Raw genomic sequence first — 17,136 nt, 5'->3', positions numbered from 1 at the left:
TATGTATTGACGGTGTATTGGTGGTGTATGTTCAGAATAAAACAATTTTCAGAAGAGAAAGTCTTGCACGGCTACGATATAGCATTGTAAACAGACTTTGAGGCGTGTAAGTTAAACAACAAAGCATTCCGGTCTACCAAAATGTCCAGTAGGAGATACTTTGATAAAGAAGGTTTAATCGAATATTGTGGAACAACACAACCATGGAAATATGCAAATATCAACATTCAACTGAATATCTATGCTACAAAAGGCGTGCGTAAAATGTTTCGCACTGCGGCATATAATCGCCGCATTGTGGCCAAGGCCCAAATCATAAAGATGTCTTCTAAGAAAGAAGGTCCTAAAGAGAATGAAATGCATTTGCATCCTGGTATCTGTTTCGTCTAATATACAATAGCTAAACGATGCAATTTGATGCTTCCTATAAGCAAATTAAATATGTTGATTATTAACGAAAATGAAAAAGGAAAGACTAAACTCTGAAGACGGGTATTGTTGCTGGTCTTGCAATCCTGTCACATGAGCAGACGTTTTCGTAAGCGCCTGTTTCCCATTTTGTTGATTTTTTTGTTACTTTGATGGTGGTTTCCGGTCTTTCATTGATGCAATAAACGCATTAGTTACAACCCCCAATATAAGCCTTCTTTTGGTCAGTGTTGTATGCACAGAACCAAGGCAGAGACTATAGCCAACAATTCCATGGCAAACGGGTAGATTTAACATCCATAGGTTAGCCTAAAAGGTATACCAATTAACGAAATATTCAAAATAACCCAAACACTTGCATCAATCAACTGAACAGGATGATGAAATCGTGATACTGATAGGCTGTTTATAGCAATACCACTATCCTATTATAATCAATATTAAACATTGGACTGTCTTAGAAATGAAAACAGGTTAGACTATCTTGACTTTACAAACACAGATTCAAAATAATATTCAATGAAAATTAGAACACTTTGCTATAAGGCCTACAAAATGACTGGGCCTATTTATTTGTTTGACCAGACTAGCCTGCCAGTGGAAGGCTAGCCTACTATCAACAAAATGTGATAATTAGCGAAAAAATTCTGATAAGAATTGTGGATAGTATCATGCTTCCACTAGTTTTGTTCGACAAAAGCCTTAATGAAGGCTCATTTGTTGAAATGAAACGAAGATATATCACCTACAACTGTACATGTAGCCTGTAGACCTAGTCATTGAAACATCATACATGTTAACGTTGGTCTTTTTCTTTTTTAATCTTTGATTAGAATATTATTTTTCAACAAATAGCCTAAGCCTCGTCGACAGGCCATCGCCCATCGCATAGGCCTATGTATTACAAACATATAGTGCCTAAGCATTTAGGAATGTAGCATATACCCAAGAGAAATCCAAAAACAAAATCATTTGTAATTGATGACTTTTTGTTTTATTGGCATGAACAGAACACTTGTGCAATTGGATAACAAATAGTTCCTCACAACACGAAAATATACACATTCCTACATCTCGTGGTCCACTGTAGGCTTACATGTCGAGAATAAAAACAAAATACGTCAAATCAATTGACATAGGGGTAAAAGCCCTTACAACAAGTCATAAAATATACATCCAGAAGATCACAAGATGACAGAGAATGAACATATAATAACAACGATGATCGTAGACTTGCAAAACTGCCGCAAATCCGATCCCTTTTCTCGCATATAGGCTCGTTTTCTCAACTAGGGTTTTGCAATATTACAGATCTATGCCAAAAAAAACTAGATAATATTTATCTAAATCAACATGTAAGCAACAATAGCTTATTTAGTATCGCTTAGAAATCAATGTAATGTTTTTCTTTATACAATTTCACTGTACTTTTAACAAAACAAGACGTGGCTTTAGACTACATGAATGAATCATTAATCTTATAGGTAGCATTGTATGTTTAACTCAGTGTAAGAATAGGGGGGACACGGTTTCCCCCTACGGTTTTAATATAATATCAGTCTCATGTAGTGCCCATTAGTCTTTTCACCGTCCTTTAAACCGTCGCTACTCGTCTTCATCTTCGTCCTCCTCGCCCCCCGGCGGTTCGGCTGCAGGGGAGCTCCGTCCGGGCGTCTTGTTCTCCTTCTTCCACTTCATCCTCCGGTTCTGGAACCAGATTTTGATCTGCCTCTCGGTGAGACACAGCGCGTGAGCGATCTCTATGCGTCTTCGGCGAGTCAGGTAGCGATTGAAGTGGAACTCCTTCTCAAGCTCCAGCGTCTGGTAACGCGTGTACGTCTGTCGACCTCGCTTCCTGTCTGCACCTGTAAACAGAGGCAGAGCTTGTGTGAAAATACTGAACAGACAGAGATCGAGAGAAAACGCCTTTCATTTTTTTCTCAACAAACTGAAATAGTAAAAAAGTTAATAAAATCGAATGCTCTAGATAGACATAGTTTTTTTTGTTCTTGTGAACGTGTAGGCCTATAGGCTACATCTTGTGGGTTCTTTTTCAAACCTAAATAACAAAGCTTTGATAAAAGTGCATAGAAAGCATAAGTCCAGTGGAGGGGAATGTTGCGATATTTGCTGAAATAAAGGGAACAATTGTGTTATATTTCTGAAGATTATATGATTCGAAGGATTAGTTGTGGAGAGGATATTGTTATTATTTACTATCTTCTCGGAGGTTAAAAGGCAACTGGGGGGAATATTTCTCATGGTTGGGAAATAATTACATTTCTGAATCTAGCTGGGCCAAATGTAGTGCATCTGTTGTGCTACCTCAGTAGTGGTCTATGTTGTAAACAAGCCTTGCGGAGCAAATATAAACACATAAAAGGTACATTTTACGAGCTGTTTCCACTACTAATTTTAAGTGTACAGTAAATAGTTTTATAATCCCCGCAGGTATAACCGTGGGGTAGTAAGAGGGAAGCGGATGTACAGGCCTGAATGGAAGTGATAGCAATTTCCACACTGTTATTTTGTTATGGAATTCTAGTAAAAAGTATCACTTATCAGAAATATAAATAAATTGCAGTGTTTTTTTCATTAGTATTCCTGGTCAGATAGCGTTGACTGTAGGCTCACCAAAAATCCTTATTGTCATTTTGGCCTAGAATCCAGCAACGTTTCATGAAAATAACAAGAAAACAATATGAATAAATAAGCAATATTTGTAATGAGATACTATAGGCCTTTAAATGCTTGTATTACAAGCGTAGGTAATCTATAGGTTTCCTATTCCATCATGTGCATAATACATTATATTTTTGTAATGTATCTAAAATAGCCTTATACTTAGCGCCACTTACTTTTCATTGACATTCATGATGCAATTAATAGAAATAGCATCTACCTGTAATGATATATCGACTGATACGCTGTATCGTTCAATTGGCAAGGATTCAAACCAATAGTGGCAAAGGGCGCGCAAGTTCTTTCCATAACAGGTAGCCTAGCTTATACAATAGAAGTAGGCTATAAAACCATAAAATCCATCTGAAAATACTCAGCTGTATATTCATGCATTTTCCTTTTGCACAAAATACCTAACATTCCATTTCCTTGGAACATAAATTGGGAGTTTTGGTGTGCACAACAACACAACCTTCCCCACACAACAGGACCCCTATCGTAATTGGGCGTAGGGCCTTCTCGAATAAACCTCGACGGCATATAGGCGAGGAGCAAAACAAGATCACTCCCTGTTTACATACACAAGTGGTTTTACTTCCAAAAGTTCCGCATACGTTGCGAATGGGACGGGTCTCCTCCCGTTTCCGCTCAAGGCAGACATCGAATGGAGTCTGAGCTGAGCTGCAGCACTGTGGGGTTTTATTGCACGCCGTGGTCACTGGTGTGGTTCTCATTTCCTCTCTGGCGACGTGTCACATTCTGGGTGAAACTGGCTCGAAATGAGACAGGAGGAGGTTTGGAGGTCTGGGGAGCCAGCCGAGGAAGAGAGAGAAAGGGGGGTATTCTTATTGATTATATTTTTCTCTCCTATGGTGTCCTCGGTGATTTGTGTTTCAGCAGAGAGAAACGGCTTGGCTGGAATTATTCTCCGTGAAACGCAGTTTTGTCAGGAGTTTTAACAAGAGCGAGCATTGTGCTCTCAGAGACCCTCTAGTACGCTCGAGCATAGTCTACAACACACCCGTCCCGGAGTATAAGACATTGAAAGTTAATGTCTGTGTGAGAGAGAGGGCTCGCTCTCTCTCTCTCTGTGTGCGTGTGTGTGTGTGTGCGGTGTGCGTGTGCGTGTGTGTGCGTACGTGTGTGTGTGTGACTATCTATAAACTACATTTGATAAGGGTATTATTTAAGAAGTTTCATTTGTTATGGAGAAGTGGGTGTATTTCCAGAGCATATATTTCCTTTCAAAATGTGCTTTGTTGGCTCAAACATCACACTCAAATAGTCTAGTTAAACAACTCTTTATGTCCTTTCATCTAAATTCAATTATATAAGTTCATTGCTAGGCCATGCCATACTGGTGGGCATGTCAGTGGAAAACATATATGTTGTGTGTGTGTGTGTGTGTGTGTGTGTGTGTGTGTGTGTGTGTGTGTGTGTGTGTGTGTGTGTGTGTGTGTGTGTGTGTGTGTGTGTGTGTGTGTGTGTGTGTGTGTGTGTGTGTGTGAGAGAGAGAGAGAGGGAGAGAGACAGCGAGAGACAGCGAGAGAGAGGGAGATAGACTGCCTACCTGCTTGTCCATCACCGAGTGTACCTACTAGTCAATTTGAGCAATGTCTTGATTTGTTATATTTATTTGTGTATGAATAGTCTTAGCCTCATAAAATTACACTTGAAAATCTAAATTAGGTTTTCAAAGTCAGTTGTTGGCTCCTATAACCAAATTTGCAAGCGGTGGGCTGGCAAAGAGAGACAGACATACCAGGCAGGAGCACGCTACCGTTAGGATTTTTTTTTTTAAGTATGCATATTTCACACAAGGACATGAATAGCTTACACACAACTTACACGACGAGCATACATTTACGAGAAAACGTGTGGCAACGAATGCCTGCTAGTAGATGTCAAAAGCCCTGCTAATGAGGACGTATGTTTCAAAACTAGTGAAGCTGTTGTTCGTTTCACGCCAGAGGCTAACAAGAGGAGAGAGCACTACATTGACAACTGACTGATAGGAATTTTGTGGTAATAGTAGCCAAGGCCTTGAGAGGTTACTGAAAATTATTAGACAAAATTGTTGTCAGCCACTATTTCACATGAGCCGCGCGCACTAAAAGTGCTTGTTCGTTGATGGTGTGTAGTTGTTCAGCCTCCTAATGTGCACACAACGCACAGGCGCGCGCAGAGACACATACCACAGCTACACAGCCACTTACACATCTACACACACACACACACACACACACACACCCCCCCGTTTTACGCATGACATTATTTGACACTACACTTAATCAAACACTGGCGTAACATGAATTGCTATTTTGTAAGCATCATTTTCTCAGACTAGACTTACTTGTTTGTTGTGTGGGCTGCAGGCAGCTGTAAGACCCACTGAAACTATTCAACAAGCCAGTGCAGAATGTCAGACAAAGGCGTTTCTATAACAAAACAACACAGCCTAACATCGCAAACCAAGAGCTAACCAACTGTTAGCATCACAGTGTTTTCAGTGTTTGCAACATTCAGAGGCATTTATGCGATAATAATATAAGCCAGTGAACACGGGGCAGAGACCAGGCATCTGGATATTATGCTGTGTTGTAGAGTGCGTTTACCACGAGATCCTATCGAAACAGCATAAACAACAGAAAGCGATGGAATAGCCGATGTAGGCTATTTCTTTCCACCCGAGGACGGTGTAAAATAATCCAACGCCCTCTCTCTCTGTTTTAACACAATACCGCCTAATGAATATTCAGATGTCTTAAATTATGGTTTTATTGAGGTCATATAGCAATAAAAGATGCGCAGGCAAAGCGGCGTAAAGCATAGTTCAGGAAGTAGCCCTGACCACTTCGCAACCGCACTGTTTAAAGACCGTTTACGAGAATTATTAGGTCGGAGCAAAGCCCCATTCCTTTCTCCCCTCCTCTTTTTTTGAAAACATACATTTTAAACTCACATACCTGAGCTTCTCATCCAGGGGTAGATCCGTAAACTGTCTTCGTTCTGTCTCTGCTCCGCCTTACCGCAGTTGGACACCTTGGACGGGTCACCACCGGAGCAAATCATGGAGAGGTTGGGGTGTTCAAAGTGGGAGCAGTGCATGTTCAGAGAGCCGGTGCCCAGCCCGTACGCAGAGGGATACATGCTGCGCGTTTGGGTGGGCATGTTCCCTGCGTTATTGTACAGTCCCGACAGTGTGGAGGAAGAGGAGGAGAAGCCTGCGCCGCCGGAGCCCGAGACATAACTGCTGGCTCCCGGTGAACTGGACGCAAAGGCGCAAGAAGTTTGCTCGGGAAAGACCCCACTTGGAATAACCGAACTTGCAGCTTGATATTTGGAAAACAAAGCGTTCGCATAATACAATGAACTCATAATTTGACCGGTGATTTGTAGGCCGGGAGGTTTTACTGTCGGTTTTACGAGGTACTGTGATATATTACAGAATTACAGTCTAGATTTACACCAAAAATCACCCCTTTTTCCTCAGGGGGCACGTGACGAGGGCCATGTGATACAAACTCGTCCAATAACAGCAGAGCTTCCAACCAGCTCAGCTAATGTGGAAAATAGTGCACCACTGACCATACACATAAAATACTTCAGTCTATTCACTGTAAGCCAAAGGGTAGGCCTACCTCCAATCAAGGAACTAACTAGAACACAAACAAATCGATAGTCAATAGAATATATTATGTAATCACCCAGCGCCTTGCACAGTGATAAAAAGGGCTGATGCTTACAAATATCCAACTGAATGTATACAGACAGATCTTAAAATGTCCTCGACTTCTCGTTGGACACCACACAAATAAGAAAAACCTATTAGTTTCCATATCGATTTTACTTATCCTTGCCAGTGGTGGGATCTCTCAGGAAGTTCCTCTGTCTGTTATTGTGGTCTCTGCGCACGATGCCTGTACCCTGTCCAGGGACCAGTATAGCCCACACCGGCCAACTCCGGCCCTGTCTGGGAGAATTTCTGCTTCAGAGCATCCCTCTTTCCACAGCTTCCATCTCCAGCACGACAGAGAAGCTCTGGACAACACAAGCACTTTTGTTTTTACGGAACAGGGAGGCCAGTAGCTGTCTCGAGTCGCCTAGTGCCACGTACCACGCTCTCCCAGTGTTTGACAAGATTTACCTGGCGCACAGGTGCTTTTATGCACCTTTTTTTTTCTTTCCCCCTCTCGAATAAGACTCAACATGAATGTGACTGTTATGGGAAGGGAAATATCCTCACGTTTTTTTCTGAAGGGGGGAGGGTGTTGTTACTGCCAATAGTCATATGATTTAGCCAGACTTTACAGTGTGGTTCCACATGCCATGGCCTTATCTATGTCGAGCTTGTGTGGAGATAAACATGTACGACACAATTCTGACCGCGCGTCAATCCCTACATTGTTAGAAGTGTGTGCACCCAGTACCCAGTAGCCATACACACTCATTGGTTTGGTGAAGGTTTTAATGCACTTGTGTAATATGGGTAAGATTACTAATTGGTTGAGTCAGTCTGTGTGGTGACGGTGGCTATTGGGATTCACACCTTGAGAGGAAATGAAGCAGCAACGATGTCACAGATTCTCTTTATTGTGTCCTCTGTCTTCCGCCGCTTCCAGGTTCAGACAATAGAACAAAGTGATGAAGAACAATAAAGCATATCATCAAGTCCCCATAAACTAATTCACGAGTAGCCTACAGTACACATTCTGGTTAAACGAGGGGTCACATGACATCCTTTTTTATTTCATTTGTATTTTTATTCATTTTTTTCCATGTTTGCACTGTGCGCATGCTTACCCAAATAAGGAAGACAACAAAATACCATCAATCAAAACGAACTAAGGAAGGACAAGTGTAAAAATAGGAAAGCCTACAGCATAAATAGGCAGTTTCATGTTGTTGGAATTCATTATTCGCCACGTCGTCATAACATAGAAGTGAGAACAGTAAAAAGTGCACAATTTAACTTAAAAACTATACAGCTGCCAAGATAATTGTTAATGACAAAATTCTAACAATATAAATGTTTGTTTTTTTCACGATAATTGTTCCACAATGAAAGGACTCTATTTTTAACACAATAATAATTTCCAACATCAGATAAAAAGTACAAATGCTTCATTTCCCGTTCAAATGTTTCGTTTTGTCTCCCAACAACCACAATGTGAATGGTCCTGTCCTTTGTCACCGTCAGGAGACTTTCCAACCGAATGAATCAAACCTGGAACGACTAGCCAGAGACTGCCATGTTCCGAGACAAAACCACATGCTGGCCCCACTTCCCTTATCGTTCTCGCTGCCTTTTCCGCGGTGCTGATTTCGACCCCCTAATCTCCTCCCTATAGCTTACATTTGCTTGGCTTTGTCGCAGTCTTCCCCGGACGAGTGTGTCCCCGCGCCCTGCTCCTTCTGTCGTTTCTCCTTCTCGATCTCTTCCTGCTCTGTCTTACTGCTGGGGAATTTGTCCTTGTTGTTTTCCTTTTTCCATTTCATCCTCCTGTTCTGAAACCAGATTTTGACCTGTCTCTCGGTCAGTCCCAGGGCGTGCGATACCTCGATTCGCCGCTTGCGGGTCAGGTAGGGGTTGAATAGGAACTCTTTCTCCAGCTCCAGTGTCTGGTAGCGGCTGTAGGTCTGTCGGCCTCGCCTCCGCCCGGCAGCTACTGGCAAAATGAGGGGACATGTTTGAGGAAAACATACAAATAGCCATTACGAATAGCCTATACAAGTTCCCAAATGCAATCCCCTAATCTCCATTCCCAATATCCCCATAAGCAATTATTATTGTCTAGGCCTACAGAGTGAAGCTATCAATTATATAATCCACTCATTTTTTATATATATCCGAGGTTACTTAAACCTAGATTGACTTCCAAGTGATTTATCAGCATTGCAATACAATTCAAGTGATTGGATGTTCAATGTCCACACATTCATAGGATATTAAATAAAATCCAAAGCAAATAATGTCTTACGCCCACACATAGGCTACTCAGAGCATTAGGTGAAGCCATAAAGCGCCTAACCTGTGGGAAATGGCCACCTTGTAGCGAAATAATCCCCGAGACCACTTTAAGTCGTAAAAGCGAGTAGTAAAACTTTAACCTCGGTGAGAAGTAAGAGAATCAGCTGCCGGCCAGCTCGCACATGGAGAGAAAAGCTTTGCTCTCTTCTCTATTCCCCTCTCTTGTATATGGCGGGGTCATTAAACTGTAAAGTTTTGGACACCATAAAACAATAAAAGCACTTTGTCTCTCCTTTTGAACACAGGAAACGCACCTCAGCCCTAATTGCGAATGGTTTGAGGTTTAATATTCTACCCCTTTCAGGCTATTCATGCATACCCACAAGCAGTGTTTCAGTTTTAGGTCTGACTTACATTGCGGTCGCATCCACGGGAATAACTGCGTTGGAGAGGGGCTCTGTTCCGTGCTCTCCGTCTCGTCCCCGATACCACCAGCGGCTAGCTTGCAGTCGTTGTACTGGACCAAATCTGCGTCCTGGGGTCCAAAAAGGGTTTGCCTCTGGAGAGCGTCGTACCCGTAGAAGTTTCCCGGCTCGCCATGGCATGTTACGGCGCAGGGACTCTGTTGGTAAGGGGCACTGGAGAGCGTGGACGCTCCGTGGTGGTAAAATTCCTGGATTTGAGGGGGATGTTGGAAAGTTGCTCCAGTGCCTGGTCCATACACTACTGTGGGTCTACTCCCAAGGTCCTGCGCGAACCCGCACTCGTAATAATTGGGACGTAAAGAGTCTCCACTCTTGTATTTGGAGAAGAGAGAGTTGACAAAATATGAACTCATCTTTTGTTGTTGTTGGTTTTGTTGTTGTTTGTGATTATAAAGACTCAAGCGCTCGTGAGGAAGGCAATTGAAGAGTTATTGGGTAAAAAAAAAAAAAAGAACCCAAGCTGGTTCGCAATATATGGACTGATGTTGTATTTCAAAACACCCAATCTAAATAGCCGAAGCCACAATCATGCCGATTCCATAAAATCGTCTCCACTGAAGTGCTCCTGCATCACAATTCTGGTATGAGGTGCCAGTTCACAAACAGTTTTCTGTGATTTACTCCGCTGCAAATGAGTTGTTTCATATTTTGCGGTGTCTTTTCACGATAATTTGCATCTATTATCGGGTCCTCATCTCATTGGCTTCTCGCATCCCACACGGACACTGCTCTACTCTGCGGGCTTCTGATATGGAAGGAGTGAGAGAATGAAAAAGAGAGAAAAAGAGAAAGGGAGAGGGAGCAATGGACTAGGGGAAAGAGAGGGGGGTCGAGGGAGAGAGGAGGGGAGAATATGCGCATTAATATATTCAAGCGGGTAAGTTAATGAGAAATCTGCCGCTTTGCATCAGATCAAATAGAGAGCGCCCCCCACCCACCACAACTTACCCACTCTAAAAACCTCTCTTGGAGAGATTGATTTTTAGCATGTAGCCTAGCTAATGGTCAACCTGAAGGGATGCACATATAGCCTACTCATTCATTTCTAAATTATAATGAGGTGGGATCCTCTTTTTCGAAAATGTCAGGGTCGCCCTTGCAAATTGTGAAAGTACACGATGTAATTGGTATCAGTTTTAACAAGTCCTATAAATGTAATTGCAGTTCTAAAACAACTTGTCAAAGCCTCGGCACCAGCGTCTGAGGCTTGTTGAGAACAAACGAGGTAGTCAGATTTAACATTTTGATTATAGTATTTTTTATAAATATGATATTCATAAAGATGTGAAGATGTCTGAAAGGAGCGCCACTCGGGGTATAATGGAGAAAGTGGTTGTAAATGGTTTAACAAACTATAAAATGCAATTAACGCTGAGGCTGTTTGTTGTTTACACCTTGCATCAAAAAAGCTGTTAAGATTTTATGAGGTTCCACGACCAAAGCCATAAATGCTTCACTTGGAGCAATTTCACCGATACAGAAATATTCAAGTATTTAATTGTCATTTTAGTTGTGTTTTCCGTACGGACTGTCATTATAGAAGCTGATATTTTAACCCCTAGACGTATTTTCTGGAATAACTAATGAGGGGATAACTTGTGGAAAGGTTGTGTTCGTTAATGACCTCATAAAAACGAAACTATTGTTAGGATTGGGACTAAAATACGTTTTAAAGAGAATATAGGCCTATCTCTACGCGATTGGTTTGAGAAATAGGCTGAGCGTAGTTTGCGTTTACAAATTGAAGCCAGGAGTGTCGTCAAGCATTTATTCAGAATTCTAGTATTAGGACAACTAGCCTAGATAATGAAGATTATGATAACGTCTTAGTTAGGTTGTATTTGCCAGTATATGACTTACATTGTAGTATAGGAGCCAAACGAATTATAACTTTTTGTTATTGTTGTTTTATGCAGTTTTCCGATATTATGTAAGATATAGGCCTATATGTTCAGGATTGTTGAAATTAAGTGAGAAAATATCAATTTTTGCGTGCATTATTTTATTCCCGGTGTGCGTATGCAAGTGTTAGCCCTGCTAGGCTACTGTCAAATGTAACCGTTGCAAAAAAAATTTAAACATATTATTATCCGTGTTTTTGGAAACCTTTAAAACATATGCCATGTGAATGTCCAATTTACAGTAGGACAATTTGTCTGCCATTTTTTTTCATACTTTATAGCTTGTGCATTCATGACAGGCTACGTTAAGAGTGTACTGCAATTTTAATGAAGGTTCTAACCCAAATGAATTTGCTATCTATTGGAATATAACAAACGTTCGAATTAGCTACACTAAATGAACTGTTGTCCTTTACATATCAGGGAGTTCTAATGTAAATTCAAACATATTCCACAGCGCTAAAGCGTTACCAATGTAGCGTGTTACCCAATTTAGCGGCATTTTACTTCTAATATGACGGTTTACAGCAAGTCACTTATTTCCATATTTCGTTACATTGTAAAAAAACATAAATATGAACAGCGTTTTTCGATCCGAATAATGAATTTAATAGTTGTACTACAAAGTTAAACATATTGCAATCGAATAACAATAAATCATAAAAAACCTTCACAACATTGAGTTGATTTTAGTAATTATTCCCAAATTCATGGACAATAACTTTAAACCAACAGAAGATCAATTATTACAAATTAGTAGGCTATATAATCCTCTCAGAAGAGCTGTGCCCTCTATATATGTGCTTTAGGGTCAAAACATTATTTGCAGGCTAATAACGTTTCTGAGGAAGCAAACAAATAGCCCAAATCATTGTCAATGCGCTTCTGTTTGACTATTCAAATATATAGGTCTAAATTGAAATCTTACCCTAATACAGGAGAAACATATAGGCCTATATTAATCTTCTTGCGGCCCTTCAAAATCTCTTAAGTGAAGCAAGAGGTTCTCTTCGCCCAAGTTTAGGTGGTGTAAAGTGGCCTGTCTGAGTTTTCTAAGGACTTCCGGATAGGCAGACAACACAGTGGAGGCTTTCTTTCGTGGACCAACATCGCCACCAAGAGGACGTTTTTAGGTGTGACGCAGGGATTTCAAGTTAATACCAGTTTATGATTCTATAAACACGACACATAAACCAACATAATGACGGTATTTCACAACTAAACAGTGAAAGTATAGGCCTTATTTCGAAATAAGAAAACATATAGTCTACAAGAGCTGTTCCTCTTCTGTTCCTCTTCTGAAGACATGTTAGTCTATACATAGGCCTAATGCGGTCTAGTTGAATTAATATTGCTAAAAATGTGTAATTATTTAGGCCTATTTAATTGACAACATATTATCAATCGAGTCATTTCTATATGTAGCCTACAAATTATTTTTGTAAGAAAAATTAGCTGCCGTACATGGGCCTACATATTGTTGGAAAGAATATAATACATATTTGTTTCATTTAAGTTGTTACTCTAACAGCTGCCTACCTAATAGAAAGCATACCTTATTGTATTTGATTATATGCAGACAACAAATTAAACATATCATTTGGGATGAATAATGTAAGATGAATAACCTAAATAATGTAAAAACTTCAATAAAAAAATAAACACGAAATTGTTAAAATATTTATGAAACTTTGTAAGCATATGGCAGGTGAGGTTATTAATTATTTCTAAAACGAAAGAAGTGTAAACACGAGGGCAAATTATGCTTCAACCCTATTCGACGACCTCTCTCGTGCATGGTTCAAACGAAAATAAGAACGATCCGAATATTTATTTGAAGAACTTTGAGTCAAGCTCATGTTAGGAAATGATCATTTACATAACTTTTTGCCAAAGTTGATGGAAAAACATAGTCAACAATATGAATAGAAACATTTATTTTCTGTGCACATATTTGAGAAGTCTAGCTTGCAGAGATTTAGAAGTCAAAGCTATTTATTCATTTTGCCCATATGAGTTTTGCGACTCCAAAAATACTTTCCGGGTGAACATAAACTCAACCCCTGTCTGTATGCTCTGCCCCCAGGGTACTCCTGGCACATGTATTCATATGATCTCTCGACTACACGGTGCAAAATTAGAGAATATTAACTTATCGACTACAACACTTGGTAGTATAAAGGCATTATTTTAATATATGTACTTAAGTAAGCAGGTCTTGTGGGTTGGAAGCAGGGGGGGGGGGGAGAGATAAGTGTGTATTTGTGTAATTTCTGTTGGTTTGTGTTTTTTGTTTGTCCTGACAACCAAACAAAATAATAAAAACTTGATCACGAAAAGAAAACAATGTGAATAGAAACATTCATTGACTATGCGCATATTTGAAAAGTGTAGCTTGCAGAGGTTTAAATGTCAAAACAACTTAGAGACAGTATAATGTACATTTTGCTTATCGTTCATCTCTGGTTATTGTTGTGGGGCCTAATTGTAGCCTATACTTATGGTCATTTCTTTGAAAAAGGTCGTAGTAGCAGCCTAATTGTGTGCCTCACAGTGGTAGCAAGTACTGAAAAGAGTGTTAATGATTGTCAAAAAGAGGTTGCAATGTTTATTGTAATTTCACATTTGGCATGATAATCTGGTGTATGATAAAATTGCCATGATAAATTGAATTTACTCTGTCCAGGAGTTTGCCTTTTTACTCAATGACTGTATGCAAAATCCCAGCATACTGTCATACAACAGAATTGCAAACTGAAAATGAAAACATGGGAAAACATCGTTTTTAAAAGAAAGAGAGATGCACTCTGACCATAAGCTATTCCATGACCTAACAATCAAAGGTTCTGCCTCAAAATGGCCAGCCTAGCCTGGGGGCGAGGTTGTTAACAGATTAAGGTTCCCTTATGTCAGACGTCTCGCCAGAATCTTTTTGTGGCGTTTTATGGCACTGCTATAGGGCGGTCAGGATGCGCTCGGAAGTGAAACAAAGGGAGGCTTCGCGGACACCGGACTCCGGCGGTTCATCTGGAAGTCCAGACCTCGCCACGCAAGCCCCCCCCCCCCCCCCCCCCCCCCCCCCCCCCCCCCCCACACTCCTAGTGGAATACGAAAACAACAAACGCAGCAAACAATAAACGACAAAACGCAAAGGAACAAAGTAAATCCCCAGTCTAGGAACGTGGATTAGGCCTACCACACCACACCTCGAAACAGTTATTAAGGAGGACTTGAAACTTTTCCTTCTCCCCGTGTTTGCTTTACAGCCGTTTAGTTCTTAACCTTCAGAAAGGTATACCCTATTAAGTTTTATTGCAGTCATATTATTTTATTGCGGCACACCGCATTGAATTTTCTTTCTCTCTTTTATGACAGTCGGCTTCCCCATCTCCTCCTCCCCAAACGAAAGCCCACATCCTTTTTTGCTGTTTGTTTCCTCCTGAAAAATATCATAACAGGCCCAGAATTGGGTGGTACAGAGCCATAATAACCAATACTGACCCTCTAGCCTACTTAAGAAGAAATAGGCTTTTTATTCCCATATGCTTGGCGACGCAAAAAAAAACGTTCATGTCTCAGTTGCACATCTGCAAGCCAGTAGTTCTGGTTGGCCCGAACTTCAAGACATATTTTAATTACTATAGGCTGCAGGGATTCAGAGAATAACACCCAACAATGTTATTGTACATTCAACCTCATGTAGCCTATATTCAATCTCCAGTCTCCAACGCCCATGTTGTTATTTCCCATTTCTGAAAAATAAATCGATGAAACATTAGCATAATTGTTTATTATGGGATGTTACAGGAGTATGTAGGGTATGAATTGTACCATTATGCACCACACTGTACCAAAATAAGGCAATAAATCTATAAAACGATTTATTCCAAGTTCATGAATAGACTGCTTTTTAGTTAAGTATAATATATAGACTCATTATGCAAAGGAGTGGGCATTTGCTGGGCGTGACATTTTTGGAAAGACCCATTAAAAAATCATACAGTATTCTTTGCGTTCATCTTTGGAAAAAAGCGAACATGGGTCTTAGAATCATAACCTACCTCACTAGCCATGTGCCACAGGCCCCATGAATAGTATTTTCCACGCACTGTACAACACAGCAGATTGGTTTCATTCCACGTTCTTCTCTATCCCCTTCTCGGGTTCTACACAGAGTGGGACATTTTAAATACACATAACCCACACTTTTATTGTCATAAACGTATTAAATGAAAACGCCAAGATACACATTGCCATAGAGTCATCTTAATGAATGTTAGGGTCTGGGGCAGTCTTCTTCAGGGAACCATGTGCATACTTGACTCCTTTCTTTCAAGTACAATTCAAGACAAATGCTCCGGCGCACGAGACATATTTCGAACACATGCTCCTCCTAAAAGATGAAGTGATTTTGGAAATATAAAAAGCCTCAAACTTGTTTTGTTGTCACTCACACGCAGAGAAGGCGCATATGTGCCCTATTACGCGCGCTCATGAGACCTTCTCACGGTCTAAAATGAATTGGCTATCATAAATACAACTGCTTTATTTTCATTTGAATCTCATATCAACTCCATGAAGTTATCAACAGCAGTAAAAAGAGCAGAGACGTTGTTCTAATGTAAACTATTTTTTAATACGAATCCAGCATCAGCAGTGCTATCTCACAGATAAACAACACAGGACTGAATACAATTTACATGAGGGACACAAGAGATTAATGTGATATAAAAAAAAAAAAATAGACTGAGAGGGGGTTAGTAGTTTCTGGAGTCGGTCCTTACAGCGTTGTTGTTATTAAAAAACGAAGAGTTCAACTGAGATGACCTGAAGGCCTCTGCAATGAAAGCTGCCGTGGACATGCGAGGCTCGAGCGCATGGAGACACAATGGGGTCTTAATGCTCCTTAATATTCTGAATGAAGGCCAGGCATGCGCGCGACTCCAGAAACGCCACCCATTTCATATCTCACTGAAAATGCATCACAAGAGTGTCCCAGTATGTTTGTAAGTACTCCCACAAACAAACAAACACAAATACATGTACACCAAATAAGTACATCATTCCTTATTGTATTGACAACACGGTTAAATCAGTTAATGCTCAATACATTCTGGACAAGAACATGTAAACAATATCTAAAACTGGAAAAACGACGTCTGCTCATTCAACTCCGATGTCATTTCCCAAAACACCAATTTTGAACATATTCAACTCGTTCCAATAAAAACAATCGAGGTTATTCACCTAGGCCTATTTACAATTAATTAGAAATATTACCGTCCAAAAACTGCTATAGCATGGCGCATTTTCTTCAGATAGATTTTCATTTCCAAAACACACAAACATAAAGAAATAAATTACATTTCATTATGATATTAGGCATGCGCTAACAATGTAAACATTTTATTCTTAGACAATGTAGGCTTGTTTTTCTTCGACATATGTTATATCCTGTATTTAAGCGCATAGGAGTAAATCTTTTTTATGGCATATATCAAAATGAGAGAGAGAGAGTGTAAAAGGGCGTGTTATTGTAGGCCCTTTCATTTCCACGTAAATGTTCAAAACGTCCCACTGTTAGACTGCACAGTCATTAGATCAAAGCAAGTAGGCTAAAGGCCACTGGATCTACTGACCTTATATTGGCAGACCAAACTATATAAAA

General features: G+C 40.3%; 2 protein-coding genes across 4 annotated transcripts; both read right to left on the bottom strand.

Annotated features, from left to right (window-relative positions):
• Positions 1 to 1,856: 1,856 nt before the first annotated feature.
• Positions 1,857 to 6,743, bottom strand: hoxb7ab (homeobox protein HoxB7ab). The gene is made up of 2 exons (NM_001141674.1): positions 6,078 to 6,743; positions 1,857 to 2,294 (listed from the first exon to the last, which is right to left on the bottom strand). Exons 1-2 carry the CDS (start codon positions 6,487 to 6,489, stop codon positions 2,035 to 2,037), a joined length of 672 nt encoding a protein of 223 aa, NP_001135146.1. The 5' UTR covers positions 6,490 to 6,743; the 3' UTR covers positions 1,857 to 2,034.
• Positions 6,744 to 7,688: 945 nt separating this feature from the next.
• Positions 7,689 to 12,517, bottom strand: hoxb8ab (homeobox protein HoxB8ab). 3 transcript variants are annotated; one of them, XM_014204324.3, is made up of 3 exons: positions 12,397 to 12,517; positions 9,497 to 10,376; positions 7,689 to 8,780 (listed from the first exon to the last, which is right to left on the bottom strand). In XM_014204324.3, the coding sequence occupies exons 2-3, from the start codon at positions 9,918 to 9,920 to the stop codon at positions 8,464 to 8,466; spliced, it is 741 nt and encodes a 246-aa protein (XP_014059799.1). In that variant the 5' UTR covers positions 9,921 to 10,376; positions 12,397 to 12,517; the 3' UTR covers positions 7,689 to 8,463.
• Between the last annotated feature and the right edge of the window lie 4,619 nt (positions 12,518 to 17,136).

This window comes from Salmo salar, chromosome 06 (assembly GCF_965601325.2).
Source record: "Salmo salar chromosome 06, fSalSal1, whole genome shotgun sequence".
Classification (NCBI taxonomy): Eukaryota; Metazoa; Chordata; class Actinopteri; order Salmoniformes; family Salmonidae; genus Salmo; species Salmo salar.
Note: the sequence above shows the minus strand (reverse complement) of the source record. Positions and strands in the feature narration are given on the sequence as shown.